General features: G+C 46.0%; 1 protein-coding gene across 1 annotated transcript; it reads left to right on the top strand.

Moving 5' to 3' along the window:
* The first annotated feature begins 2,040 nt into the window (after positions 1 to 2,040).
* REELD1 (reeler domain containing 1) lies at positions 2,041 to 26,328 on the top strand. Its single transcript, XM_059722004.1, has 7 exons — positions 2,041 to 6,178; positions 8,426 to 8,645; positions 12,096 to 12,318; positions 15,480 to 15,652; positions 17,928 to 18,267; positions 19,016 to 19,079; positions 25,328 to 26,328. Exons 2-7 carry the CDS (start codon positions 8,426 to 8,428, stop codon positions 25,943 to 25,945), a joined length of 1,638 nt encoding a protein of 545 aa, XP_059577987.1. The 5' UTR covers positions 2,041 to 6,178; the 3' UTR covers positions 25,946 to 26,328.
* The last annotated feature ends 365 nt before the right edge of the window (positions 26,329 to 26,693 follow it).

Genomic DNA, 26,693 nt, shown 5'->3' with positions numbered 1-26,693 from the left:
TGGCTTGACAGGTTAGTTTAGAAAGGAGACCAAAAAAACCCAAAACTGTGACAAAACAGTAGTGGTCCGGAGAAGGGAAATTAGGCTCTCCTATTTGCTCTCCCTGTAATACAAGCACAAGGGAAAGTCCATGAAACAGGAACAACAAAATTAAAGCTAGCAGGCATTTTTTATTATTTATTTTTTGCACAATGTCCTTTGAAGCTCCCACCAATTTTATTTTTTGAGACCAAAAGATTGGTAGGATTCAAGGAAGAATATATCGTTTATGTAGACCTAGAGATTGTCTAATTAATTTTTGAACTGATTATAAACAGTCATGTTTTGAGGCAGCTCAGCCATTAATTGTCAGGAGTTGGGAAGAAATTCCCTCTCTGTGCACCTTTTGGCATATATTGTATTCCATACAACATGCAACTATAGGCCAGTCAGTCTCACCTCCATCCTTGGCAAAGTCTTTGAAAAAATTATCAAGGCTCACATTTGCGAGAGCCCGGCAGGAAAAATTATGCTGAGGGGAAACCAGCACGGGTTCGTGGCAGGTAGATCATGCCTGACTAATCTAGTCTCTTTTTATGACCAGGTTACAAAACACCTGGATGCAGGAGTAGGGGTTGACATCATATACTTAGACTTCAGGAAGGCCTTTGATACGGTATCCCACACCATACTGGTGAACAAGTTAAGAGGCTGTGACTTGGATGTACACAGTCCGGTGGGTGGCGAATTGGCTAGAGGGTTGCACCCAGAGAGTCATAGTGGATGGGTCGGTATCGACCTGGAAGGGTGTGGGCAGTGGGGTCCTGCAGGGCTCGGTCCTTGGACCGATACTCTTCAATGTCTTCATCAGCGACTTGGACGAGGGAGTGAAGTGTACTCTGTCCAAGTTTGCGGATGACACAAAACTGTGGGGAGAAGTGGACACGCCGGAGGGCAGGGAACAACTACAGGCAAACCTGGACAGGTTGGACAAATGGGCGGAAAACAACAGAATGCAATTCAACAAGGAGAAATGCAAAGTGCTGCACCTAGGGAGGAAAAATGTCCAGCACACCTACTGCCTAGGAAATGACCTGCTTGGTGGAATGGAAGTGGAAAGGGACCTTGGAGTCCTAGTGGACTCCAAGATGAACATGAGCCGGCAGCATGACGAAGCCATCAGAAAAGCTAATGGCACTTTATCATGCATCGGTAGATGCATGACGAACAGATCCAAGGAGGTGATACTTCCCTTCTATCGGGTGCTGGTCAGACCGCAGTTGGAATACTGCATGCAATTTTGGGCGCCACACTTCAAGAGGGATGTGGATAACCTGGAGAGGGTCCAGAGAAGGGCCACTCATATGGTTAAGGGCTTGCAGGCCAAGCCCTATGAGGAGAGACTGGGGCATCTGGACCTCTTCAGCCTCTGCAAGAGAAGGTTGAGAGACGACCTTGTGGCTGCCTATAAGTTCATCACGGGGGCACAGAAGGGAATTGGTGAGGTTTTATTCACCAAGGCGCCCCTGGGGGTTATAAGAAATAATGGCCACAAGCTAGCAGAGAGCAGATTTAGACTAGACATTAGGAAAAACTTCACAGAGTGGCCAAAGTCTGGAACGGGCTCCCGAGGGAGGTGGTGCTCTCGCCTACCCTGGGGGTCTTCAAGAGGAGGTTGGATATGCATCTAGCTGGGGTCATCTAGACCCAGCACTCTTTCCTGCCTATGCAGGGGGTCGGACTGGATCTATTGAGGTCCCTTCCGACCCTAGAATCTATGAATCTATGCCCCAGAGCTAAGCTATGCACCTCATTTTTGAAAGGCAGAATGAAGGGGAAAAAAAGATATTTGCTTCCTGAGTAGCCCCTGTAGATCACATGGAGACTTACTTTTGCTTTTGCTTGACAAGCTTAACTGAAAGAAACTGCTGTTACTGCTGCAGCAGGGAGTGCCGGCCACAGGATGGGCGAGGGGCTACTTTTCCCCGGGCTCCTTTCCTGCCCTCCCCCCTTAACTGAGGCTCTGGCTGGAGCAGCCACGTGGTTCCAGGCCAGAAGCCCCTGCTGGGGCTTCTGCCTGGGGAGCAGGGCTGGGCAGGCCCTGCTGTTGCGGGAGCCCACCGGGCTTCCCCTGGGTCCTTCAGCCCCTGGTTCCTGTCATTTTTTTATGGGAACCAAAGACGGAGAAATACTAATTTTCTAAAATTTTTAGGGGCCTCGTGGGCTGCATAGAATGGCCTTGTGGGCTGGATGCGGCCCATGGGCTGTATTTTGTCTACCCCTGCGCTATATGGAGGTTCATCATGTGCCTTGCCATGAAGTAGTTATTGGCTGATATTAAAGACAGAATACTGGAGTAGGTGAGCTGATCTGGTCTGGTCTGGCAATTTCTATGTATCTAGTCTCAACAAAAAAATACATTGTGATGAACAGCTAATGGAACTTCAGGGTCCGGAGGCTGTTTTGAAGTGTTGGATAAACAGAGCGGCTCAATGTTGCTGCTAAAAAGAGCCTGATCAGCAGAGTTCTGAACCACGTTGACCATTTTAATTGACAACCTTAATGTGACGAGACTATTCACACCTCTTTTAGTGTTATGGTACCAGGCTCTGTAGATCCAGGGATGAGGCACTGCATCACTTCACACTTGATTCACACTCTCAAAATTTGTAATCTAATTTTTTTCAGTGCACAGTTAAATTATGGTGGAATAGTCTATGCCAGGGGTGCTCACTTTCCTGCCTGTGGGCCAGATCCAGCCTGTGAGGCCTTATCATCAGCCTGTGGTTCTTCCTAGGTCCGAAAATTTGGTGATGGGGGAGCAGTGGCAGTACTAATTGCAGCTCTCCTGTTGCCAAATTTCTGCACCTGTAGAGGGTCCCAGGGGCTGGATGATGAGGCCCAGCACACTAGATTGTGCCAGCGTGTGTCCAGAAACAGCATATAGCTGGATCCAGTGCCAGATCTGGCCTATGAACTGCCCTGTACCCCTCCGTCCAGGGAGCCAGAAGTTTGAGCACCATTGTTTTATGCCAAGGACTGGATTTCACAATGGTGGAGTACTGGCAGCTCTGCATGCAAAAGATACTAACAAACATATATGCTATGGTTTATATGGTTACCCTGCAAAGTTTCATCAAAATAAATCATACACATTTCCTATTTAGTTTAATAGGAGAGCAAGCATAGTACAGTTCTAGGTTGCCAGGTGCTGTTGTTCTTTCCTCTAGATTGCCGTTTGTTTGTGCTTATTCCTACTGAGAGGTTTTTATGTGATGAGCACAAATATGCTCACCTTAATTTTAGATTTGAATGTAGTTTAAGTGCCTAAAACATCAGCGAGGATTTAACTTAAAATGATGCCTGAACTTTATCAGATAATAGTATTTGGATTGGTTCATTCATGTCTAAAATAAATTTTGGTGTAGTTCTTTTGCTGAGCTTAGCAGTCAGAAAGTTCACAGGGAAAATAGCATTCTTTCCTCCCTGCAAACTCTAAATGTGGTTTGAGTTATTTAAAATGCTCCCATCCATATCATTAGATACATGTACTCATTTTTGTACAAAATTCAGGTGATTACAAATTGTAATAAAGGCAGCTATGCAAGCTTTTGCATATTTGCCATGACTGGTTAAAGGCAGATGGGCCTTTTTGCAGCACTTCAAAGCACTTAAAAATATAGCACTACAAGCATGGACAGATGTGCAGTGCTCCCACCCCACAGCAGTTTTGTAGCATTCAGTTTTATGTCTTCCAGCCAAGAAGGCTAAAACGTTGCTTAACCCTGTGACTCTTCCATCACCTCTCCCCATTGCTGCTCCCAGTGGAGGTGGGGACCCTGTCAGTTAATTCAATCATTAGAATCATAGAAAATTAGGGTTGGAAGGGACTTCAGAAGGTCATTCAGTCCAACCCCCTGCTCAAAGCAGGATCATCCTAGCCAAGGCTTTGTCTAGCTGGGTCTTGAAAACCTTTAAGGACGGAGATTTCCCCACCTCTCTGGGTAACCTGTCCCAATGGTTTACTACCCTTCTAATGAGAAAATTCTTCCTAATGTCTAACCTAAGCTTCCCTTGCTGCAACTTGAGACAGTTGCCCCTTGTTCTATCATCTGCCACCACTGAGAACAGTCTTTTATCCTTTTTTGAACCCCCTTCAGGTAGTTGAAGGTTACTATTAAATTCTCCCTCAGTCTCCTCTTCTGTAGGCTAAATAACCCAAGTTCCCTCAGCCTGCCCTCATAAATCATGTGCTCCAGCCCCCAAACCATTTTTGTTGCCCTCTGCTGGACTCTCCAATTTTTCCACATCTTTTCTGTAGTGGGGGTCCCAAAATTGAACATAGTACTCCAGACGTGGGCCTTACCAGTGCTGAATAGAGAGGAATAATCACTTCCCTTGATCTAGTGGCAACACACCTACCAATGCAGCCCAGTATGCTGTTAGCCTTCTTGGCAACAAGGGCACACAATGGGCCCATTCAGTTTCTTGTCCACTGTAACCCTAAAGTAATTTTCTGCAGAGCTGCTGCCCAGCCAGTCAGGCCCCAGCCTGTACTGGTATATGGCATTGTTCTGTCCTAAGTGCAGAATTTTTGCCCTTGTCCTTGTTGACCCTCATGAGATGTCTTTTGGCCCAATCCTTCAATTTGTGTAGATCACTCTGAATCCTAGCCCTACCCTCCAGCGTATCTACTCCCCTCAGGTTGGTGTCATCTGCAAACTTGCTGAGGGTGCATTCTATGCCATCTTCCAGGTCATTGGTGAAGACATTGAACAAAACCAGTCCCAGGACTGACCCCTGGGGCACTCCACTTGATGCTGGCTGCCAACTAGACATTGAGCCATCGATTACTACTCTCTGAGCCTGATGCTCCAGTCAGTTTTCTGTCTACCTTAAAGTCCATTCATCCAGCCCATACTTCCTTAGCTTGCCTGCAAGAATGGTGTGGGAAATCGAATTAAAAGCCTTGCTAAAATCAAGGTATACCGCATCCAATCGTCTCCCCGCATGCACAGAGCGGTCGTCATATCAGAAGAAAATCAGGTTGGTTAGGCATGACTTGCCTGTGATGAATACATGCTGATTGTTCCTAATCACCTTCTCCTCCCAGTGCTTAGAAATGGATTCCTTGAGGATCTGCTCTATGATTTTTTCAGGGACTGAGGCAGTGGCGATACCAACAGGGAGATATTTTCCAAATCAGGAGCGACATTCTTCAGCCAAGACTTTGAAAACTTTGGTTTTTAAAAGATTCTGTCTCTTGCCACTGCCTTAAGGAGTTCTTGGTAAATACCAGTTCTGATGTACATGATCTGCCTTAGATCTGGCTGAAACATCTTCAACACCCTGAGAGAGGTAAAAATCAAAGCATGTTTCCTTTATTGCATTTAAAAAAATATGTATTAACATAGTGTTACAGGGCAATGCCCCCTTCATCCCCCCACCATCCCTTGTATTTTGTCTTTTTGTTTGGGAATTTTGCCTAGGAGCTATATACAGTTTATGCACTCCCAAGTCTACTTCCAAGCTGAGAACAGGATTTTGGGGTAGGGCCTATAGTCACAGCTAGTACCAGAGAACCAAAGGCGGCGGGATGAAATGAACAAGGACTTGTAGTTCTTTAACTTGGAATTTCCTGGTCCTGTTGGGTTTAAGTCAATCAGCTGCTTATGGTTCCTGTAACTGTGCACAGGAATTGTTTTTGTATTTATTTCTAATGGCATTTTGTTTTTAATGTAGAGTTAAAGAGGGAGAAGATATTCAGACAGTAGGCCTTAAGGATTAAAAGAAGCTGGCTTGGCTTTGTTTTGCAAATCTTCACCATGGCAGGAGGAAGAAAAAAAAGAAAAAAGAACAAGAGACTTGTCTAATTGAGCAAAGGAATCCCAGGGTGACCCTATAGAGAACCTATTGCTTTTTTCCTTTCCTTTCTTTGCCTTTGTTTTCATTGCAGAGGCTTGGGGGCAAAGGAAAAAAAAACCAGAGTGGAGCGGGTAGGATATGAGGAGGAAAACTAATATGATTAAGGCTGGATTTGGACACTGATGGCAAGTTCCTGTAAGTGCTGAGCATTAGTAGTAACAGCTGTTGCACTTCTCATTAGAGGAGAAGTTGAAGAACTTTTCTTAAAGGATGTTTCTTTGGCAGGCTGAGGGGGAAACAATCACAGTGAGCCTGAAGGAATACATGTCCCAAGGTAAGTGAGTAGCAATGCCAGGGAGCAGAATTGCAAATGGTGTTGGGGTACTAAGTCCTCCTTCTGATAGTGTTAGGACAGTGATTTTTAACCTGTGGTCCGCAGACACCTGGGGGTCTGCAGACTGTCTAAGGGATCCCCAAAAAATGACTTTGATCAATCAAAAGTGTGTGACTACCCACACTTACAATTCAAAGGGGTCTGCACCTCCACTGGAAATTTTTGAGGGGTCCACAAATGAAAAAAAAGGTTGAAAACTGCTGCATTAGGAGGTTGTAAAAAGGCGCAGATAGCTGTGGAAAAAATGGACGGGGGTGGTGAGGAGAAGAGGGGTACACTCAGGTGAAATGGAAATGGAAAATTGCTGTTCAGAAGTCTTTTGACAAGCCTCGGGAGATCCGGGATGATTTAGGAGAATCCAGTCGTGTGGCACCCACCCACTTCTGTTTAGGGTTGGAAGATAAAGGGGGATCCCCTGTGTTGCTAGAAGCTCCTTTTGGTGCACAAATGATTGGAGCGATGGGGTGTTATAGAAGGTTAATCTCTGCTCATCTGCTGCATGCTTGAGTCTGGGAGCAAACTGTGTCACGCAGAGTGGAAGTTTTTGTCTCTTGGCAAATGCAGATCTGATGAGAATGGATTAATAAACTAGACTTCCCTTGGTTCCCCCCTGATTTATTTACACTTATTTACTGATAAAGAACATAAGGAAACCTAAGCTGCTATAATTTACGTGTTGAAAAGGCTAAGAGGCATGCATTAAACTAGAGGGAGCCTCCTTTAATATGCTTGTTCATTCTTGGCCTTGATAAATACTTGTGTACGCTTTCTCTATCATCACTTTCAAATATAAATTATAAGAAACAGGAATAATTACATTTTGTCTCTGAGGAACCTAGCCAATGAGACAGAGAGAGAGGAGCCTAGGTGTTTGGGGTTAACAGCTTTGTAGAACACGTTTGCTTAGCTTAATGTTAGCCTTTAAGGAAGAACTGATAGTAGCAAAATAGGTTCCGTATTTAGGCTTCAGATGTTGGTTTCAAATACCATGCCTCTTACGTTTCACAGTTGACAAATGCAGTTTTAATAAAAGATGACAATCAGAAAAATATTTTCTGAACCTGGTTAGCAGAGATGTTTTGGATTTGGCTGCAGCCCGTGCCTCCAGGGCCTTGAAGAACTGCTGTGATTATTCTGACGGCTGCAAATGTTCTCTCCCCTGCCCGCTCCCGTGCGGCAGCGTGCCCACCTATAGACTGGCCCCACTTAGCAGGGCAGAATCAGCTGCTATATGGAAACTTTCAGGGGGCAGATATGACAGTTTCCATGGAGCAGTTCTACTGTATTCTGTAGACCAGGGCTGTCCTAACTGGTGGCTTGCAGGTTGCATGCAGCCCATGAGGGTTTAATCTGGGGTCCCCTGGCTACCTTTCCCTGCCACAGCCCTCCTTATTGCTCTGACTGCTACAGAAGCTAGGTCTTCAGGCTTCTCCCTTCTCTCTCCAGGGGCTGGGCCAGGGCAGGGCAGCTGGGTGTAGCCCAGCCTGCAGTGCTAGGGGAATGCTAAGGAGGTGATGGGGTTGGGGACCTGCCTGCCTGTGCAGTGCAATGATGCGGGGGCTGCCTGCCTACACAGGGGGAGAGGGTCCATCCACCTGCGTTGTTCCAGGGGAGCTTGCAGCCAAGGAAATGCCCTGGGTGGGGTGAGGGGAGGGAATGGTGGCCCTTGCTGATCACAAGGGTCACTGGTCCTTGCTGGTCACTCCCGTGACTAAGTTTGACAGCCCTGCCTTAGACTATATGGGATAAGGATTTTCCTCTTCCCCATATCTAATGTACTGTCCAATGACAGAGGCAGGGCAATGGTTGTTGGCTTTGGCATGCTGTATGGGTTTGTAAGCACCCGCACAACCTTGCCACTTACACTAATGGCAAATGGGATACTTCAGAGGAGTGACTTCCCAGCCACTTCACTCTCAGGAAAGCATATGAAAGAAGTCCTTTGGGGAGCCTTTTTACCAGCCTCCACTGTTTACTTCTCAATGTGTGTCTTTTTGTGTGGTATCATAAAGGGCTTCGTGGGCCATGGAGAAGGTGGGCTTTTCTTCCTCCCTTTCACTTCGGAGTTGTTAGGAAATACTACTCCAGATGTAATTTAAGGTGGCATGTCTGCTAATTGTATCTACGTAGAAGTTATTGCTTTGAACTTAACCTAGAATATAACGCCTGATGTTTTAATAACACAAGATGGAAGATGGAATGAGCGTCCAGACAGCTCTCGTTGGATGGGCATGCACAACCCTGTGCTTGGTTTCATACACTGCTGCCTTCTCCCACGGTGCGAGCCTTTCTGCCTGTGCTGACATGACGCCCAAACATATCAGAGCGCAGCTTCAGAACCCCAGGAATAACTATATCACCATCTACACCAACATGTCCTCCTACTTTCCAGGTGATAAGGTACCAGGTAAGGGACAACCACTGACTTTATAAAAGGTTTGTGAAAAGTCACCAGGGTGCTCACAGATCCACCCTGTTGCGGCTTGCAGCCACAGATTCAAGTCGGTGCTGATCCTGAATTCTCTGCACCTAGCACAAAATCTTTCTGGACGGCACTCTTGACTCGTAAGGCAATTATTTAAGAAGAAACATTCATACACATAAAAAATACATAATTGCTAATCTCAGGTATGCCATTCATCCTTCTGAGCAATGAGAAGAGGAGTAACTCACTCATGGTATTGCTATGAGTGAATTATACCTTTTTCCACTCAAAGAATAAACATAAACACGGAGAGCAACCTTTCTGTATGATATGTATCTAAAATATGTGCATCTCCATGCTCTCTCAGGTCGACAGGATCACATTTTGCTCTCCGTTACATTAAGTACATTCATTAAGACTTAACTCAAGCTTTTTAGTGTGTTACAGATAGTGGACCTGGGTGTACAAGCCCAGTGAACACAGTTGGGCCCGTGGACCAGAAGACCTGTAGGAACAGAATGGAACTACCATATTTACTCGTACACCTCACACACCTTGTTCTCAAAATTAGTCCTTCAGAGTTGGGGTGTGTATTTTAAACAGGGAAGCTGATTTTTCTGCCTGGAATAAAAGCGTGGAGATGCTGTAACAAGGCTTCTGCTCTTCTTCCTGTCCCCAACCCCAAGCTGGCGATGTAGAGGGAGGGGTGGAGTGCAGTCTTCATAGTTGCATAGTTGGTAGGGTCAGAAGGGACCTGAGCAGATCATCAAGTCCGACCCCCTGCCATGGCAGGAAAGAGCACTGGGGTCAAATGACCCTGGCAAGGTGTTCATCTAACCTCCTCTTAAAGACCTCCAGGGTAGGAGGCAGCACCACTTCTCTTGGAAGTTGGTTCCAGATCCTAGCCACCCTGACAGTGAAGTATTGCCTCCTGATGTCTAATCTGAATCTACCCTCTGCCAGCTTGTGACCGTTATTTCTTGTCACTCCTGGTAGTGCTTGGGGGAACTGGGACTCCTCCAATGCCTGCTGGTCCCCTCTGACTTGTTTGCAAATGGTCACTAGATCCCCCCTCAGCCTTCTCTTGTGGAGGCTGAACAGGTTCAGGTCCTGTAGCCTCTCCTCGTTGGGTCTGCCTGCTGCCCCCTGGATCATGCGAGTGACCCTCCTCTGGACCCTCTCAATTCTGTCCACATCTCTCCTGAAGTGCAGCGCCCAGAACTGGACGCAGTACTCCAGCTGCGGCCTGACCAGTGCCACATAGAGGGGGAGGATCACCTCCTTGGACCTGCTCAAGATGTATCTGTGGATGCATGACAAAGTGTGGTTGGCCTTCCTGACCGTGTTCCCACACTGCTGGTCCATGTTCATTTTGGCATCAATAATGACTCCAAGATCCTTTTCTGCCTCTGCACTGACCAGAAGGGAGTTCCCCAGCCTGTAGCTATGCTGCTGGTTCTTCCTCCCCAGGTACAGTACCCTGCACTTGTCGGTGTTGAAACCCATCCTGTTCTCATCCGCCCACCCCTGTAACCTGTCCAGGTTTGATTGCAGCTTATTCCTCCCTTCTAGCATGCCCACATCCCCCCATATCTTAGTGTCATCAGCAAATATGAACAGGGTGCTTTTAACCCCTTCATCCAAGTCGCTGATGAAGATGTTGAACAGCGTGGGTCCGAGGGCCAAGCCCTGGGGGACCCCACTGCCCATATCCCTCCAGGTCGAAAATGACCCGTCCACCACCACTCTCTGGGTGCGGCCCTCCAGCCAGTTAGTGACCCAGTTGACGGTGTAGGTGTCGACGCCACAGTCCCCTAGTTTTTTAATGAGAATGGGATGAGAGACAGTGTCGAAGGCCTTCCTGAAGTCCAGAAAGACTACGTCCACTGCTACCCCTGCGTCTAAGGACTTTGTGACCTGGTTGTAGAAGGCCACCAGGTTGGTCTGACAGTGTTGGTTGCTCCTAAGCATAATCTCCCCTGCTGGCCCCTTGCGGACATGCGCCAGGATAACTCTCAAAAAAGCTTACCCAGGATCGAGGTAAGACTAATGGGCCTATAGTTCCCTGGGTCCTCCTTCCCCCTTTGTTGAAAATGGGAACCTCATTGGCCCTTTTCCAGTCCTCTGGCACCACACCAGAGCACCACGAATGCTCGTAAAGCCATGCCAGGGGCCCCGCAATGACCTCTGCTAATTCCCCCAGCACTCTGGGGTGGAGATCATCAGGACCAGCTGATTTAAATACATCCAGTCCCTCTAGAAGTTCCCTGACTAGATCCTCACTGACCCTGGGCCTGGCTGCACCTCCCCTGGGGCCTGAGGGGGTCCCGGCGGACAGGCTGACCTGGTCCCTGCTCAGGAAAATGGAGGCAAAGAAATTGTTAAATAGGTTAGCCTTGTCGTCTGGTGCAACAACCAGATTTTCTAGCATGTCTTGCAGTGGCCCCATGTTACCCAGTACCTTCTTTTTGCCCCCTATGTATTTAAAAAAAGACGTCTTGTTGCCCTTGATCCGGGTAGCTAGTCCCAGTTCCATCTCCGCCTTGGCCTTCCTGACCACCCCCCTGCAACCCCAAGCAACCGAGGTATAGTCCTCCCTGATGATGGTCCCTCCCTTCCATTGGGTGTATGCCTCCCTTTTAGCTAGGAGACGTTCCCGTACACTTTGGTGAGCCACAGGGACTTTTGCGCCCTCTTGCCCCCTTTGATCCTTGTTGGGATTACCTCCCTTTGGGCATGGGTCTTCAGTAGCAGCTACAGTTTTAACCCTTTCACAGCCACTGCAGAAATGGCAGGAACTATTAGCTGAGCAGCCAAGAGCTGCTGCCAATTAGGCAGCAACTGAAAGAAGATGAAAACTGTAGCTTTTGCCTGAGCAGGGAAGGATTAGTGAGTGAGCTGAGGATTAGGCTCTGTCCCTGCTCCATGTGGCCATAACTTAAGAGAAAAAATTCTTCATTTTGCCTTCCCAAAAGAAGATGCACATCTTATTTGGGGGCATGTGGTATGTGAGAGACAACTGTATTTAAAAATGCAGTTAAGGAATAACCTGACCAATTAGCATCCTCCACCCTGCTCACCCACATATTCATTCACATTTAAAGTGATAGCTCTTAAACAGCACATGCTCTTTTGCGGATAGCCGTGGAGTATAAGGATGTATTTTGTTGCTAACCCTATTCTTTCTAGTATAAACAGATTAGCTGTTTGTCATAAAAATGACATGAGCATTTTCATGTAACTTATTTTTTTTAAAAAAGATCAAAACCAAAGACTCTTGTATTTTGAATGCTCAGGACAGAAATATGAAAGCAAAATGGCCGGGTAGTTTCCACAGGGGTTCACCAATGCTGCAGCCACTAACTCTTTGGCAACTAAAGTGCAAGTGGATTCCTTGATAAACTGCTCTTTATACCACATCTTGTTTTGCAGTGACAGTGAGGAGCACTCGAGATTTCATGGGCTTTTTGCTCCAAGCTCGCAGGGTGTCTAATGATCAAATTGCTGGCACTTTTGTTGCAATTCCTCCTGGTTCCAAACTGCTGATGTGTTTTGAAGATGGCGATACTGTTACCCACTCTGACAAGTCACTGAAGAGAAACTTGTCCTTTGTGTGGAAGGCACCAGACCACCCCATTGGAGACATCAAATTTTTGTAAGAATATATGGTTATTACTCAGAATTCAGACTTTATGAAGGAAGTCCACCAACGCTGGGGTTGTTTTGATTGGTTTCTTTTTTTTTTTCTCCACCAAGTTCACTGTGCTATGATATTTCTTTAGCTCAGAGCAGTGAAATGTTCACCAAACAATGGGGTAGTTCTTCAGCTGGGGGAAGTCAATGAAACTTTGATAACTTTACCCCTGGTGAGAATCTGTGTCCTTGAACTGACCTAGTCTGCCGTCTCCTACAAATATACTAATTGGCAGATGAGAAGGACAATCCAAACATGTCAGAAATTGATTAATATATTCATCAGTTATAAGGCCAGAGACATAACCATTGTGATCACCTAGCTCAGGGTTGGGCAAAATGTGGCCCGCGGGCTGGATGCGGCCTGCCAGGCCATTCTATCCAGCCCGTGGGGCCCCTAAAACATTTAGAAAATTAATATTTATCTGCCCCTGGCTGCCTGTCATGCGGCCCTCGATGGTTTGCCCAAACTCAGTAAGTGGCCCTCCGCCCGAAATAATTGCCCACCCCTGACCTAGCTTGACTCATAACACATAGTTCATAGTATACACAGGACAGGATAACCTTATCTATAGTTTCAGTGATTTTTATTTAGTATCCCTAAAAAGTTAAATGTAAAGAGAATTGGCCACAAACATGTTTTACATCCTGTCGTATGAGGCAGAAACTTGGAATTTCAATTCTGTGTAATGTTCCCAAATTTGGACAAAATATTTGGTCTGACTGAGAACAAAAATAAGAATTGTTTCAATTTCTTGTGGAAGGGAAAGCCTGACTTTTTAAATAATAAGTCTTATTAATTAATTAACAATACTAATAATTATAAATGAATATTAATAAATATGTATTATTTAAAAATACATCTTAATAATAATACTAACAACGGCGATGATAGTAGTATGACTTTTCCAAAAGAAACTGAAGGCAGTCTCCTAGCTCCATGGTTTCTGGGAGCAGCTGCAGAGCTCCTGGGTATCAGAGACAGCCTAGGGAGCTTCTGGGAATTTGAGACCTGTTTGCAGGTTGACAAAGTTTCTTGTATTTCTGCTACAGGTGTCAGTTTAACAAAATATTATTCCCTCATGCTTTCTTTCTTTTTTTTTTTTTTTTTGCACAATTACATTTGTATAAGTGAAACTGCAAAAACCCACAACCCCAAATTCCAACTTGGGGAGCCCTGCTTACCTGCCATGTGTCATCATCAGTGCTGGATTATTTTGGTCCACAACATCCATATCTACACACTGGTATCCACATGGTATCCATAAGCACATACTGGTAGTGCTAGTAAGTTGTTACCTTGTTTTTGGCTCACAGCCACTTGCTGATAGCAGAGGGATGTAGACAGACTGGATTTCTGGGCTCCTATCTGCCCAACCTCACACTGGTCTTGTCCTTTCCCCACACTATCCACCCACCTTTTCACTCTCTTTCTAGCCTCCACCAAATCTCTGGATTGTGCTTTTCTCTCTCTAGTCCTATCTCCACCTGCCTAACTTCTGCCCCTCACCTCTTCTTTCTTTGGCTCTTGATCCCTTCCTTCCCACTCCTTCCATCAAACTCCTCAGCCTTCTCCTTCTCCCTCCACTCCTTATTCTCCTCAACACTATCTCCTGTCTCTACTGTGCATGTGCAAAATGAGATTTTTGTCCAAGTCTTTAACTTGATTAAATTTGGAAGGATTTTAAGGAGTATTACAAAAGGCATGTTACTGTCATTTGTACAACTCCTCTTCTACAATAAATTTCAAGTCTCTCCCCCACAGCATGAAGGAACCTGAGGTGTTAAAATTTGGCTATAAGAATTGTTTTGGGAACATGGGGAAAACAACATAATTTGCTGCCTTCTCATTCTCAGAAGCAGCTGAACTGAGCAAGCTGAAAGTCTCTCAAAATGCAGCAGACATTCAAAGTAGAAAATTTTAGTGTGAAGGCTTGAACTTCATAGTAAAGTTGCAAACAACTGAAAAAAAAGCAGTTCATATAATGCAGGGGTGGACAAAATGCGGCCCAGGGGCCAGATGCGGCCTGCCAGGCCATTCTATCCAGCCCGCAGGGCCTCCCCCGAAATTAAGAAAATTAATATTTATCTGCCCCTGGCTGCCTGTCACGTGGCCCTCGATGGCTTGCCAAAACTCAGTAAACAGCCCTCCACCTAAAATAATTACCTGCCCCTGATATAATGGGAACAGTTAGACAAACCTGTGTCTATGAGTGTAAACAGATATTGCTTTTTCCTGGGGAAAGGCCTTTTATCCTGAGATCCTATATGAGTGCTAACACTTCCCGCTCCTCCTGCCCCTTCCTCCCCATGATGCTTTGTACATCTGTAAATGAATCCTGGGTTATTCAACTTAATTATGAGCCATTCCAGGGGCAAACCTGCCAGGCTACGTTCTCTCACTGGCCACCCACTGGCAGGGGGCAGCAATGGAGCTTGGAAGGGTTGCATGTGTCCTTTCCTGTTTTGATTTGGGTTAAAACATAACACAATCAGGACTGCCACAAATGAGTCTGTTTACTGCCTGTGCGGCACAATCTGCCCTGCCCCACTGCTGATCCTCTTAGAAAAGTTGTATTTATTTGTCTTTAGTTGCTACCCTGTCCATGGAGGAGAGGAGAAGAATTAGTAACATTTTGCACTGTTAGTGCCCCTCATGCCCCTGCTTTACATGTGGAAAGCTAAAGAGCGTTTAGATATTATGCCTGGTAATCATGCATGAGGATTGTTCCTGGAGTTTTTAAGAACAGGTTAGACAAACCAGGGTGATTTAGATCCTCGAGCAGGGAGTTGAAGTAGACGACCTCCTGAGGTTACTTCCAGTCCTACTTTTCCATGATCTACGTTTCAAATAGAAAAAGTCATTTTTCAAAAAAAAGTTTCCCCACATTTTCCCCCACCCTAATGATAAACCTCTCTTCACACTGATGTCTTTCTTATACTTTCTAGTGCATTTTTGCATTCAATATAAAAAGTGTCAGGGGCTAATCCTTTAACTTTTTGGCTGAATTTTTTTTTTTACATGAAAACAAATCCTTTAGATTTTAGCTACGTTGCAATATTTTATTAATGGTAGTGAGTGACTAAATTCTTGCATAACAACCTATGTTGATTTGTTTTCAGTTTGTCCATAGTCCAGTCATATTTTGTTTACTGGGCAAGGATTGAATCTGCTATTATGCGTCACCAAATACAAAATCAAACAACCTCTAATAGTAGCAAGGAAGCCAGTATTATAACACCAACCCTGCTGCAGAAACCTACTGATCCACAAATAGCAGATACAGAAGATAAAGGTATGCATTTCTTTGCAGATAGTTTTTCTAGTAGAATATTTTTAGAGCGGGTTCCCTCTTTCCTCTAACTCATGTGATATAAATTAACAACAATATTCTATAGAAATTCTTGTTGCTGGTCGGGTCTGATCCTATAAGAAGCCCCATGAAGAGAGGGCATTTAGAACCAGGCATGGCACAGGCCTTCAGCTTGAATGAGAGTACTGATAACTGATATGCAGTTTAAGCAGTGTTGCCAACTCCCCACTCTTTGAAAAGTTAGGTTAAAAGGCAGGGACGGGCAATTATTTGGGACAGTAGGCCACAAAGGGAGTTCTGATGAGCTGTTGCAGGCTGGGTCAGCATCCTTCCTCCCCTTCATGCAACAACTCGCCAAAACTCCCTATGTGGGATGGGGCCGTGGGCTGGTGGGGAGTGGTGTTCAGGAGTGGGGTGAGCAGGAAAGGCCAGGATCACAGGGCAGTGACTGCACTGGGCCAGGGCCCAGGGCAAAGCTGCAATCTGCTGCCTGCATGTCCCTGTGACAGGTATGGGTTTTGTGGGCAGGGGAGTGCAGGGAGCAGATCGCTGGTGTGCCCTGGGCCCCAGCCTATGCTGTCATCATCCCAAGATCACAGCATAGGTGTGTGGGGTGTGTGGGGTGGGGAGAAGCATGTGTGTGGGGAGGTGGGATAGGCTGCCTGGGCACTAGGTCCTGGGAGCTGACTGCAGGTGAGGCAGGGCAGGGGCACGTGCAGCAGAGATCACCCAGGCAGTGCAGTGCACAGCTACCCCCATGGTGCTCTGCATGGGGCTGAGCCCTGCCTGCTCCCACCCATGCTTGCCAGTCTGGCCCTGGCCAGCATGCACAGCTTACTGGCAGGACTGGTCCCTTTGCAGCTGCAGCCGCCTGGGTACTACTCAGCCCCCTTGCCTCCAGTGGCTCCTCCTGTTCCTGCCCCAGTGTACAGGGCTCCAGCTCTGGCTCCGGCTCCAGCTCCCAGCTGCCTTCCACCCACTCAGCTACCTGCAGGTGGCTACTCATCATGCCAGGTGGGCAGAGTAGGTGGAAGGCATCTAGGGGCTGGAGCTGGAGACCCACACACTGAGGCAGGAGCTGCCCAGCTGCAGCTTCCTCCTCACCCAGAGTGGTGCAGCAGGGGCAGGAGTGGGAGGAGGAGCCGCCATTGGAGATGAGGGGAGCTGAGCACCACCTAGGCAGCTGCAGCTGCACTGGGAGCAGCCCTGCCAGAAGCTCTGCACGTGGGCTGGGGCCAGGGCCTGTAGGTGCGGGCAGGAGTGCAGCGCTGGCTGCCCTGGGTGTGCTCAGCCCCATGTGGAACATCGCCAGGGCAGCTGCAATCAGTTGCTGGGCTGGATCCAGCCCACCAGCAGTGTTTTGCCCACCTCTGCTATAAGGTGACACCCTGTCCTGCCTCTTGGCTAACTTCACAGATTTCATAGACGTTGGGGCTGGAAGGGACCTCAGAAGATCATCGAGTCCAGCCCCCTGCCCCGGGGCAGGAAGTCAGCAGGGATCACAGGATCCCAGCAAGATAACATCCAAATGTCTCTTGAAGGCATTCAAAGTAGGTGCTTGAACCACCTCCGGTGGCAGTCTATTCCAAACCTTGGGGGCTTGGACAGTAAAGAAATTCTTCCTTATGTCCAGCCTGTAACAGTCTTGGAGGAGTTTGTGACCGCTCAACCTTGTCATCCCTTGGGGCGCTCTGGTGAACAGGAGTTCCTCCAGAACTTGTCACCGTGTAATCACTGACTTTCTCTATCCAGTGTTTTGCCTAAAGCCCCAGTTCCTGAAGGGAAGTAATTGCAGTTAGCAATGCTATTTCATTAAAAGGATATGTCTGGGTTTTTCTGTGCAACTGTGTATTTTCTCTCAGTCTGAAGTAAGCAGAGCTTTTGGATGAAAATATATAAAGGGGTGGAACAGGGACCCATTTACCTTTTGCTTCCTCAGTCTCAGGTCAGTGAAGTGAAGATGAATGATGAACTTGGATTGCATTTTAAATTAAGCATTTAAAAAAAATATTTGCCATAGAACCATGATTGGATTTTCTTTCCTGGATATATAAATTAATACAGCCCCTGCCTTCCCATAATTAATTCTCCAGCTTCTATGGATTACCTTGATTTCTATTTTAGATAAGTGTTATACAAATAAAATGTAATACTGTTTTTCTGCTCATTTAAAAAAAAATGGATTTTACAAATCAGGGTGGAAAAAAACAACAGGTAGAAACACACTTTTTTCCTGCTTTGTTTTGTGTTTTATAAGGTTCCTCTTCTCTCCAGGCTGTCACCAGTTTTACCCTGTATGCAAAATTTGTGCCTGGCAGAGTGACTGGGATGGCAGTGACAAAAATACTGGAAACTGTTTTTGGAGATGAACAAGATACAGAACTTCTTGGTAATGACAGACAACTGTCCGAGCCTCCTATGGAGTCAGCTGCCTTGAGTGTCAGCCACAGCCATGGAGGAAAACAAGGCAACAGAAGCAACACTTTTGAGGTTCAGGGACTGGAACCATCACTTGAGCTGCAAGAGCTAGACATGGCAAATGCCCTGAGAAGTTTAATTTTACAGGATTATACCTCCAGCCACATCACACATGATGGGTACTGTGTGAATATTGGCTATAATATATTCAATGTGGGTACAATTACTTTTCAAAAGGTTATGGAAGGAATAAGTTAGTACCAATTTCTCTATGAAATAAGCAGTCTTTGAGAGCTGTGCCTGCCTGGTAGGCACTTGGATCTTGGGATTTGGAAAATGATTCAAATCCTTCTAGGATTGTGTGTGATGTAAAGTGAGAATAGGCCATTATTTAACTACAACTCAGAAAGAGGTACACGGACACCAGGGCTATAAGTATAACCCAAATACTTAGAGTATTTAGATCAACCTGAGTGGAAGTATAATGACATAGATCAGCTAAATTTCACAATTTGTTTATTTTCATCAGTTTTTAGATGAAAGTATCTAAAGAAATTATGTTTGGTAGGTATGTTCTTTCATCACTGGGGAGAAGGGAAAAGAGAATTAACTGATCACAAAATGATGGCTTTTGGAGGCCTACTCTTATTTAAACATGTTTTACAGCATTGGGCACAGTTCGCATGCATGCAGCCTTTGTGTGTTGGGATGTGTGTGCAGGCACCTTTCAAAATATATGGCATCACATGTCCTCCATTACCTTATGTGTACTGGATGGAAGTACACTTGCTTGTGAGCTTGTTCTTTCTGTGGGACTCACTCAGCAACATGAGCATGGGTGCCAGGATGCTATTCTAGTGTCCCATATTATAGACTGTGATTTGCACAGATAGATAAAGTATTAAATTTCATTTTTCAATATTTTAGAACACAAAGCATCTCAAGTGCTGCTACAGCACAGCCGTGTTTGACATGTGAGGAAGATGTACAGGTAAGAATTATGTGGGGACTTTTTCCCCTATAAAAATAGGAAATTGTTGGGAGCAGGTGAAAGTTTAGCAGAACATGCCAATATCTTTCTTTTCCATTGCAGCAGTATATGTTCGGTATGTGCTTTCTATCACTAAAACTCTTAACACCGTTACTGAGAGTTTTCAATATTTTTATTGTATCAAGCTTTTGTATTTCAGCTTTTGAGGTGCACACTTTGATTGCTCTAGGTTGAACTGCAGGAAAAGAAAAGGTCTAAAATAACATAGAAATGAAATGCTTTTAACGAGTGACAACTCGAGATGTTATTGGGCTGGATGTTAGCAGTTTGTTACAGTGGAAGACTGGGAACTGTCTTTCCCTTTGGTATACTGACCCTATTTCTACTCCCTAAGAGCTGATAGATGTTGGATATTAAACCTGACAGACATCTAGGGCTCACTGTTGTCTGCTCTGAGGCTCAGGCAGTTGTATTCTTTGTGGGGAAATTTCACAGATACATGTGGCAGAAACGGGCCGTACCCAAAGCCCTAGGCCAAGCATTTCTGCTGCAATGACAAGAAATAAATATTGATGCACATTTAGCTGTCCTACACAACGCCAATACTTGCATCTTCATTAAATGCTGCTTCTCTCAGTGACCTTTTATTACAGCAATGGATGGGTTAACTCACTTATTTTCTCCATTTAGTCTTACTTGGTCCACGTGTAAATGTCTTTAAAATAGACACTGCTTTGTACATGCTGATTTTGCATGGTCCCTGTCAGTGGACATATGTAGCAAAATGCTGTGCAAGCACTATTACTTTGAAATAGTGTGATATATGATTGTTTTCATGAATGCGTCTGAAAATGCAATGCATTTTAGCAGGTGCAGCTGCCCAGGAGGCCTGCATTTCTGAATGTCTAAACGCAGCTTGCTTTTAGTTTAGGAAGTGAAATGTCCCACATCTTATTTCCAGCTGGAATACCAGGCTCTTAAGGCAGGGATACTCAACCTCCAGCCCATGGCCCAGATCCAGCCTGCAGAGCTGTGTCATCCTGCCTGTGGGGGCCCCACATGTCTAGAAATTTGGTGGTAGGCAAGTGGTGGCAGCATTAACTGCCGCTCCTCTGCTGTCAAATTTCTGCACCTGGGAGGAGTTGCTCCATGGTTGAATCTGGGTGCCGGTGGGTTGGGCTGTGTGTGCACAGCCAGATCCAGCATGCGGGGTTGGGCTGGTGGGCAGCCGGATTTGGCACTTGGGGCTGGGCAGGATTACATCCGAGGACTGGCCCTATAAACTGAATCTGTGCAGAAGCTGGGTCACAGACCAATCCCATGCCACTCCTCTGGTTTATGGGGCTGGAAGGTTGGGCACCGCTGGTCCAAAGCATATTATGCAGTTTCTATTATATTTAAGCATAAGAATGTTGTTGTTCCAGGGGAGACCTCCTGAAATCCTCTGTAACCCATCTTAGGTATGCATGCATAGGTATAGTGTCCCATTCTGCTCTCACTCACCCTTGTGTATATCAGGACCAACTTCACTGACGTCAAAGCAGTTAGACCAATGCAAAGTCACTATGGGTGAGATGGGACTCAAGCCCATTGTGTTGAGGGTCTCTACCTATATCTTTCATAGAATCATGGAGAAGTAGGCCTGGAAGGGACCTCCAGAGTTCATCTAGTCCAAACTCCTACCTGAGGCAGGATCATTTCTCCAAACCATCCTATACAATCCATCATCTAAACTCATTACATAAGACCTCAACCTGACACAACATAGACCTGCCACAGGTAAAGCAGAGGAACCATGGCAGTCCATGTCCCGCTTCTATGCAATGTTGTCAATATATGGTCAAGACATTGCAGGTAGAGGGCCATGCACTCTGTTACAGAGGAAAGCAAAGCCCCCCACAGTTCATACTAATCTGACCATAGGTTAAAATTCCTTCCTGACCCCAAATATAGTGACTGGTCTGAACCTGAACAGAGGAGCAGGACCCTCTAATCAGGAACCTCCAGCTTTGGTCCCAGCAGGAGCACTGGCATACCCCAGTTCAAGTCCTCAGGGTTGGCTGTAGCCAACACGTAGTACCTCTGGGAGGGTGCAAAAGAGACTTTGCCTGTTCCTGCTTTTATTAGGCATCTGGGACAGGGCTAAACCATTTGTGAAACTGGCCACAGGTACAGTACAGAGGGAGCACCTGAGCTGCAGGTTGTTATTTCAGGAGCAGTGTCCTCCTTTGGTCATGAAGCTTCATAGATTTCATAGACATTAGGGCTGGAAGGGACCTTGTAAGATCATTAGGTCCAGCCCCCTGCCCAAGAGCAGAAGTCAGCTAGGGTCAAAGGATCCCAGCAAGATGAGTGTCCAATATTTCTTAAAAGTGTCCAGAGTAGGTGCTTGCACCACCTCTGTGGGTAAGTCTGTTCCAGGCCTTGGGGGCTCAGACAGAAAAAAAGTTTTTCCTTATGTCCAGCCTAAAATGGTCTTGCAGGAGTTTGTGATTGTTGGACCTTGTCCTCCCTTGGGGTGCTCTGGTGTTCCCCCAGATCCTGATGCACACCCCTGATGTACTTAAAGGCTGCCACCAAGTCAGCCCTGAGCCTGCGCTTCTCCAGGCTGAAGAGTCCCATAGCTGCCAGTCAGGTGCTGCAGTGGAGCCTAAGGCTGCTTTCTGTTTCCTGCCTGCTGTGCTTTGGAGAAGGCAGCATATGCATAGCAGGCCAGGGACCTAGTTCTACAAACAGTACCTGCCCCACCTCCATCTTTCATACGTGACAACATACAGGTGTCCCTTTCACCTCTGTATGTCAAATACTGTGGGATATAGGGGAGATGAAGGTGGAGGCAGAGGTCCATTGGAGGGTTGATTAAAGTAGGCAAGTTGAGGCTGTTGGCTATACTATCACATGCTAGACGTAGAGATGGTCCTGACAGTGACAGCTGAATTGAGACTGGAGCAGTTTTGGGTGGTAGCAGAGGCTGAAGTGATGAACTGATAGCATTGGACAGAGAGATATGAATTAGGAAAAGGAAACCAGAGGAGTCTGAGGAGGGAAGAAGTCCTGGAAAGAGTAACTTTATGGGGTCCCGGGAGGCCTGAAGCAATGAATTGGAAGGAGGCACTATGGAGATGGAAAGGTGAGATAGGGATAGAAAAAGGCAATGAAGGAGTGAGGAACCAGAAGGAAAAAGACTGGATGGTGAGGTTGGGGTAGAGAAATGAATTGGGGGAAATGGATATGAGCTAGGGGGTGCATCCCCATGATTGGGAATGTACGTTTCCCCAGGGACAAACAGCAGCGGCACAATATCTGCCACTGCTACTTGTCCCTGGGGAATGCACGCACACTCTGGTGTGCAGCATGTGGCCCTGGGTGGGGTAGGGGAGGCTGGGGCCAACACCTGGACTGGTCTCAGCAGCCTTTCCAGGGGTCCTGGGGGCCTTTGGCGGCTGCAGCAATCTGGCAGCGGGGAGTCTGGCTGGCAGCTGGAGTGTGGCTCCAGCTACCCAGCCATGCTGCTGTCACTTGTGTCATCCTGTTTTTTTTAGGCGTGGATTTTTTTGACACCAGGATCTCTCATAGTGCAAATTAATAGCTTGGGAAATGCCTGCATGTGCATACTGCACGTGTGCACTCATCTGGATGCACCCAGGGAAAGCAGCAGGTGATGGAGAGTGGATGTAGGTGGGAGACGTGGGGGATAGAGAAGTCTTATGGTCAGAGGGAAACCACTGTGCTGAGGACAGAGGAACAAGACAGGCAAATAAACAGAGGGGATGCCATGAAAAGAAGGAAAGGTGGAAGCAGGAAAGGAAAAATGAGAAATATTCAGGAGAATCATGAAAGAAAGAGGGAAACGGGAGAGAGGAGAGAATAAGTGCAATAGAGAGGATGGGGAGAGAAAATGTAACATGCCCTTGGGCAAAGAGGATGGACAAGCAAACTGAGGGAGAGGCAAGGACAAGCTACTTTTCAATGAACAGAGAGAGCCAGAAGGAAAGGGGGAGAGGGAAAGAAGAGAAAAAAACCTATCTGATCCATCAAGCAAGAAAGGAGGACTGAACAAGTCCAAAATAGAAGGAGAGAAAGAAACGGTGAAGAGATGGAGGAGGGATCTATAAAAGACATGTTTTAACGTTAGTAAATACTTTCATTCCATGTAATTCCCTAATATGTCCTGGTTTCCTGGAAATTTGGGAGGAAGGACTCTTCCAACCTGTACCATACTAAGATTGCTATCGGGTGACTTCACATTCATTTTAACCGTTTACATTCTTTTATTTCTGTCCTGTGTGTTACAATGACATTCACTGAGATCGGTCATCCACTCAAATCTTGGTACGCAACTCCCTAAATTCCTACCTCTTCTTTGCACTCCTGCCAGCCTTGCTTCCCATTGAACTTTGCAAACACCCACTAAGGACAGTGAAGGGTGAGAGCTTCTCTACTGCAATTGCTGGAAGTGTTAAAGAGCCTGTCAGGTTGTACAAGCAGCACAGAAGTCAGCCTGATTCAAACTCCAGTGAAAAATTTCCATAGACTGCAGGGGATTTTGGATCTGGCACCAGATGCATAATAGGAAGATGAGAATTCAATGGCAAGCTGGAATTATTTCTTGCAAAATTGTTAGATTGCCAGTCTTGGATTAAGATCTGTAGTGAAGTTTTGACTAAAGGGTAACACAGGATCTGTCATTCTGGGACTGAAAAAAATAAGATTCTCTGCAACAAGCCTGGCTTGAGAAATGAATGGGAATTAGCAATAATAGTAATTCACATGGAACTGCATGGTTCAGCATGTACAAGCTGCAGCTTTCAAATGGACTGTACAGAGTGGGAAACCAAAGCAATATTGTGGCAAGTGCTGGGCTACTAAACCCTGCCATTATGTGGGGTGCTGTTATGACATTTTTTAAACTCAGGCCACTGACATTTAAAGGTATAATGGGATGGGATCCCCAATCCAAATAATCACATGTCCTGCAATACCACACATGCATGGCAGGATGCATAATTTTGGGACTGGAGATCAGGTTCCAAATTCCCCTTACTTGCCAGTGCAGGGGAAACCTGGGCCCAGCAAGCTGAAAGCCTGACAACTAGCTCTTCATTGGCTGTCACCAGGGACTGCACTTGGTTCCTCGGTTGTGCTGCCCCTTGGGGTCTCAGATATTCTCTTCTCAGCTGCCCAGTGAGCCATTTTCAAGAGGCAAGCTGGAAGCCTGTGGCTTGGTGGTTAAAGTCATTTTCTGGGAAACTTCCTGAGATATTGGTTCAAAATCCCACTGGGTGAGTGGGACCTAGAACCTGGGTCTTCTGTTCTCTGGGCAAATACCATCACCACACAAGGCTGTTGGGCTAAAAGGTGGAAGCTGCCACCTCCTTTTCCACCCCTGTAAACTTGCAGAACATCTACAATCTGCATAAATAGCTGTGACACCACATTAGATTATTGTTAGTTTAGAAAAAAGTATTTCACCAGACAAAGCCGTAACAACTAAGCTACTGGGAAAAAGGTGGGCAGCACTCCAGCTTTGAGCTTACTTCATTGCTTTTGAAGTTCGATGTGTTTATTTTCTGCCTGCTGGTGGAGGCCGCCTGGGGACTGAGATGAAATGTATGTAGGAGGCCTCTCAGCCACACTTTGAATCCCAATAGGGCTTAGGCAGGAGTTGGGCATTGTCAAGTGCCTGAGCACTTCTGTGCTTCAGCTGGATTGCCTCTGAGCATGGGCCTAAGCTCTAGTATGGATACTGAGAGGACACTGCAGTTCAAAGTGGAGATGCTTGATGAGTTTTGTGATGCATGGTTCAGGGTCCTTTCCAAAGAGCAATTTAAATTTAGGCACCTGAACTCTCAAAATGGGACTGAGGAACCACTCTGAATTTGGCTCATAGTATCAAATGTAGCAGTTGCAATTCCTTCTTTATACAGAGATTGGCACCTCAACATGGGGTTGTGCGATAGGGGCAGGAAGGAGAGCTTCCTCCCTGTACAAGCAAGGTGCTTTGCTGTGTCCCAGTGGGACCAAATCAAAGCCAGCTCAGGCATCCCTGAAGAGAAATCACTCGAGAGTTGCTAACAATGAGAACTTGTGTCCTTTAGTTATTGTTTAAATCCACCAACTCACTTCACAAATGTCATTGTGAAGGAAACACTGGAGGAGTTATGGTGCTTCCCAGGCTAGGGTAGGTTTGAACTGGTGACAGCTGCTATTTTGTCCTTATCAAATATTTTTCCTGTTTTGGTTTCTAGGAGGATCCTGGGAACCTGGCTATCACACAACCTGTGTTGCATATTACAGCTCCCCTCTCTCCTTGGAGTTGGACCACTGAGTCCGTGGCAGTCACTGGCAGCATGTCACAACCTAAAGATGACTTGGATACCTCCAGCAGCTTATCATCAGCTTCTAGGCAGATTGTGGAAAGAAAGTCAGTGGCGCAAGAAACTTTAGCAAACTTCTTGCCCCATTCAGAAGATGCAGAGTCTAGAGAGGAGGATGACGACATAGGGGAGATTCCTAGAAATCCACTTCCATTGGTGACAAGGCCAGTACCTAAAGCTGCTGTTCCTGGAAAAGGAGAGCACCCTACCAGAGGGACACAGCTTGTAGCAGCCCAACTTGGCATTCTTCTGGGTTGTACAGCTGCCCTTGGCATGGCCCTTGCTGCTGGGCTGCGTTGCATCCACTCCCAATATTGTCACAAGCGGACGGAAGTGTCCTTCAGTGAACCCGACAACAATGTTATCACGGTGAGAGAGAACGGGGAGATGATGCACTTCAGGAAGATACGGGAAAACAGCTTTGTGCTGGTCCAGGCAGAGTACAATTGGATCAGCCCATCCAGCAGTGGGAAAAAATCTGTCATCTAAGTACCTACAAATTAGGAGAGTTAAAACAGTGCTGTATAGATTAGATAGGGTGGATGGTAAAAATTTAATCAGAATGCCTACCATGATTGCAGGAAGCTGTAGAGTAGCTCCTAATATATAACTATCCAGGTTAATAGACTGAGAAATGAAAAAATATGCATGTTCTGATCACAATGCACATGTATCTAACTCAATTACAGATGTTATGAAAAATAGATATTCTAAGTTACAGATGCTAAGAAAATATAAGTAGACATATTGTTTAATGTGCTACACTTAACATAATTAATATTGCATACCTGCTTATTAACTGTGCTATTGTAGCCATTATGTTTCCTTTGTTGCCTTAAGGTATGATCAGAAATAGAAATTCTTCCTCTGCACTTTGGTGTCATCTCCTATTTATTCTCTGGAAAAGTTTCTAGTGGTGTGTTGTTTTCTTTTCTTCTTCTAGGAAACAAAACTCAACCAATCTTACTTCTCAGTTCTCACTTAGAACTTTGTACAGTTTGATTTTTGGGTATGTTATATCGCAAATCAGTAAAATATTTGACACTTGAAATCAAGTTCCTCTTCAAAAACAAAAAGAAATGACACATCAGTTCAGAAAATTGATCCACAGGAGGTAGATACTGTGGGCTTTATCGAACCGATCCAAGGGAATGAAATACGTGGCAGCAAAGGTTAGCTTGGGGGAAGAGAAACATGCCTTCCCATCAGGTGTAAATGGAAAAAAAACCTTTCCTGT

The sequence above is a fragment of the Alligator mississippiensis genome, chromosome 2, assembly GCF_030867095.1.
Source record: "Alligator mississippiensis isolate rAllMis1 chromosome 2, rAllMis1, whole genome shotgun sequence".
Taxonomy (NCBI): Eukaryota; Metazoa; Chordata; order Crocodylia; family Alligatoridae; genus Alligator; species Alligator mississippiensis.
Note: the sequence above shows the minus strand (reverse complement) of the source record. Positions and strands in the feature narration are given on the sequence as shown.

Coding starts and splice junctions, on each gene's coding strand:
- REELD1 (XM_059722004.1), top strand. CDS start 8,426: ATGGAAGATGGAATGAGCGTCCAGACAGCTCTCGTTGGATGGGCATGC. Junction 12,319..15,479: donor ATTGGAGACATCAAATTTTT/GTAAGAATATAT, acceptor ATTTGTTTTCAG/TTTGTCCATAGTCCAGTCAT. Junction 18,268..19,015: donor AGCCACATCACACATGATGG/GTACTGTGTGAA, acceptor TCAATATTTTAG/AACACAAAGCATCTCAAGTG.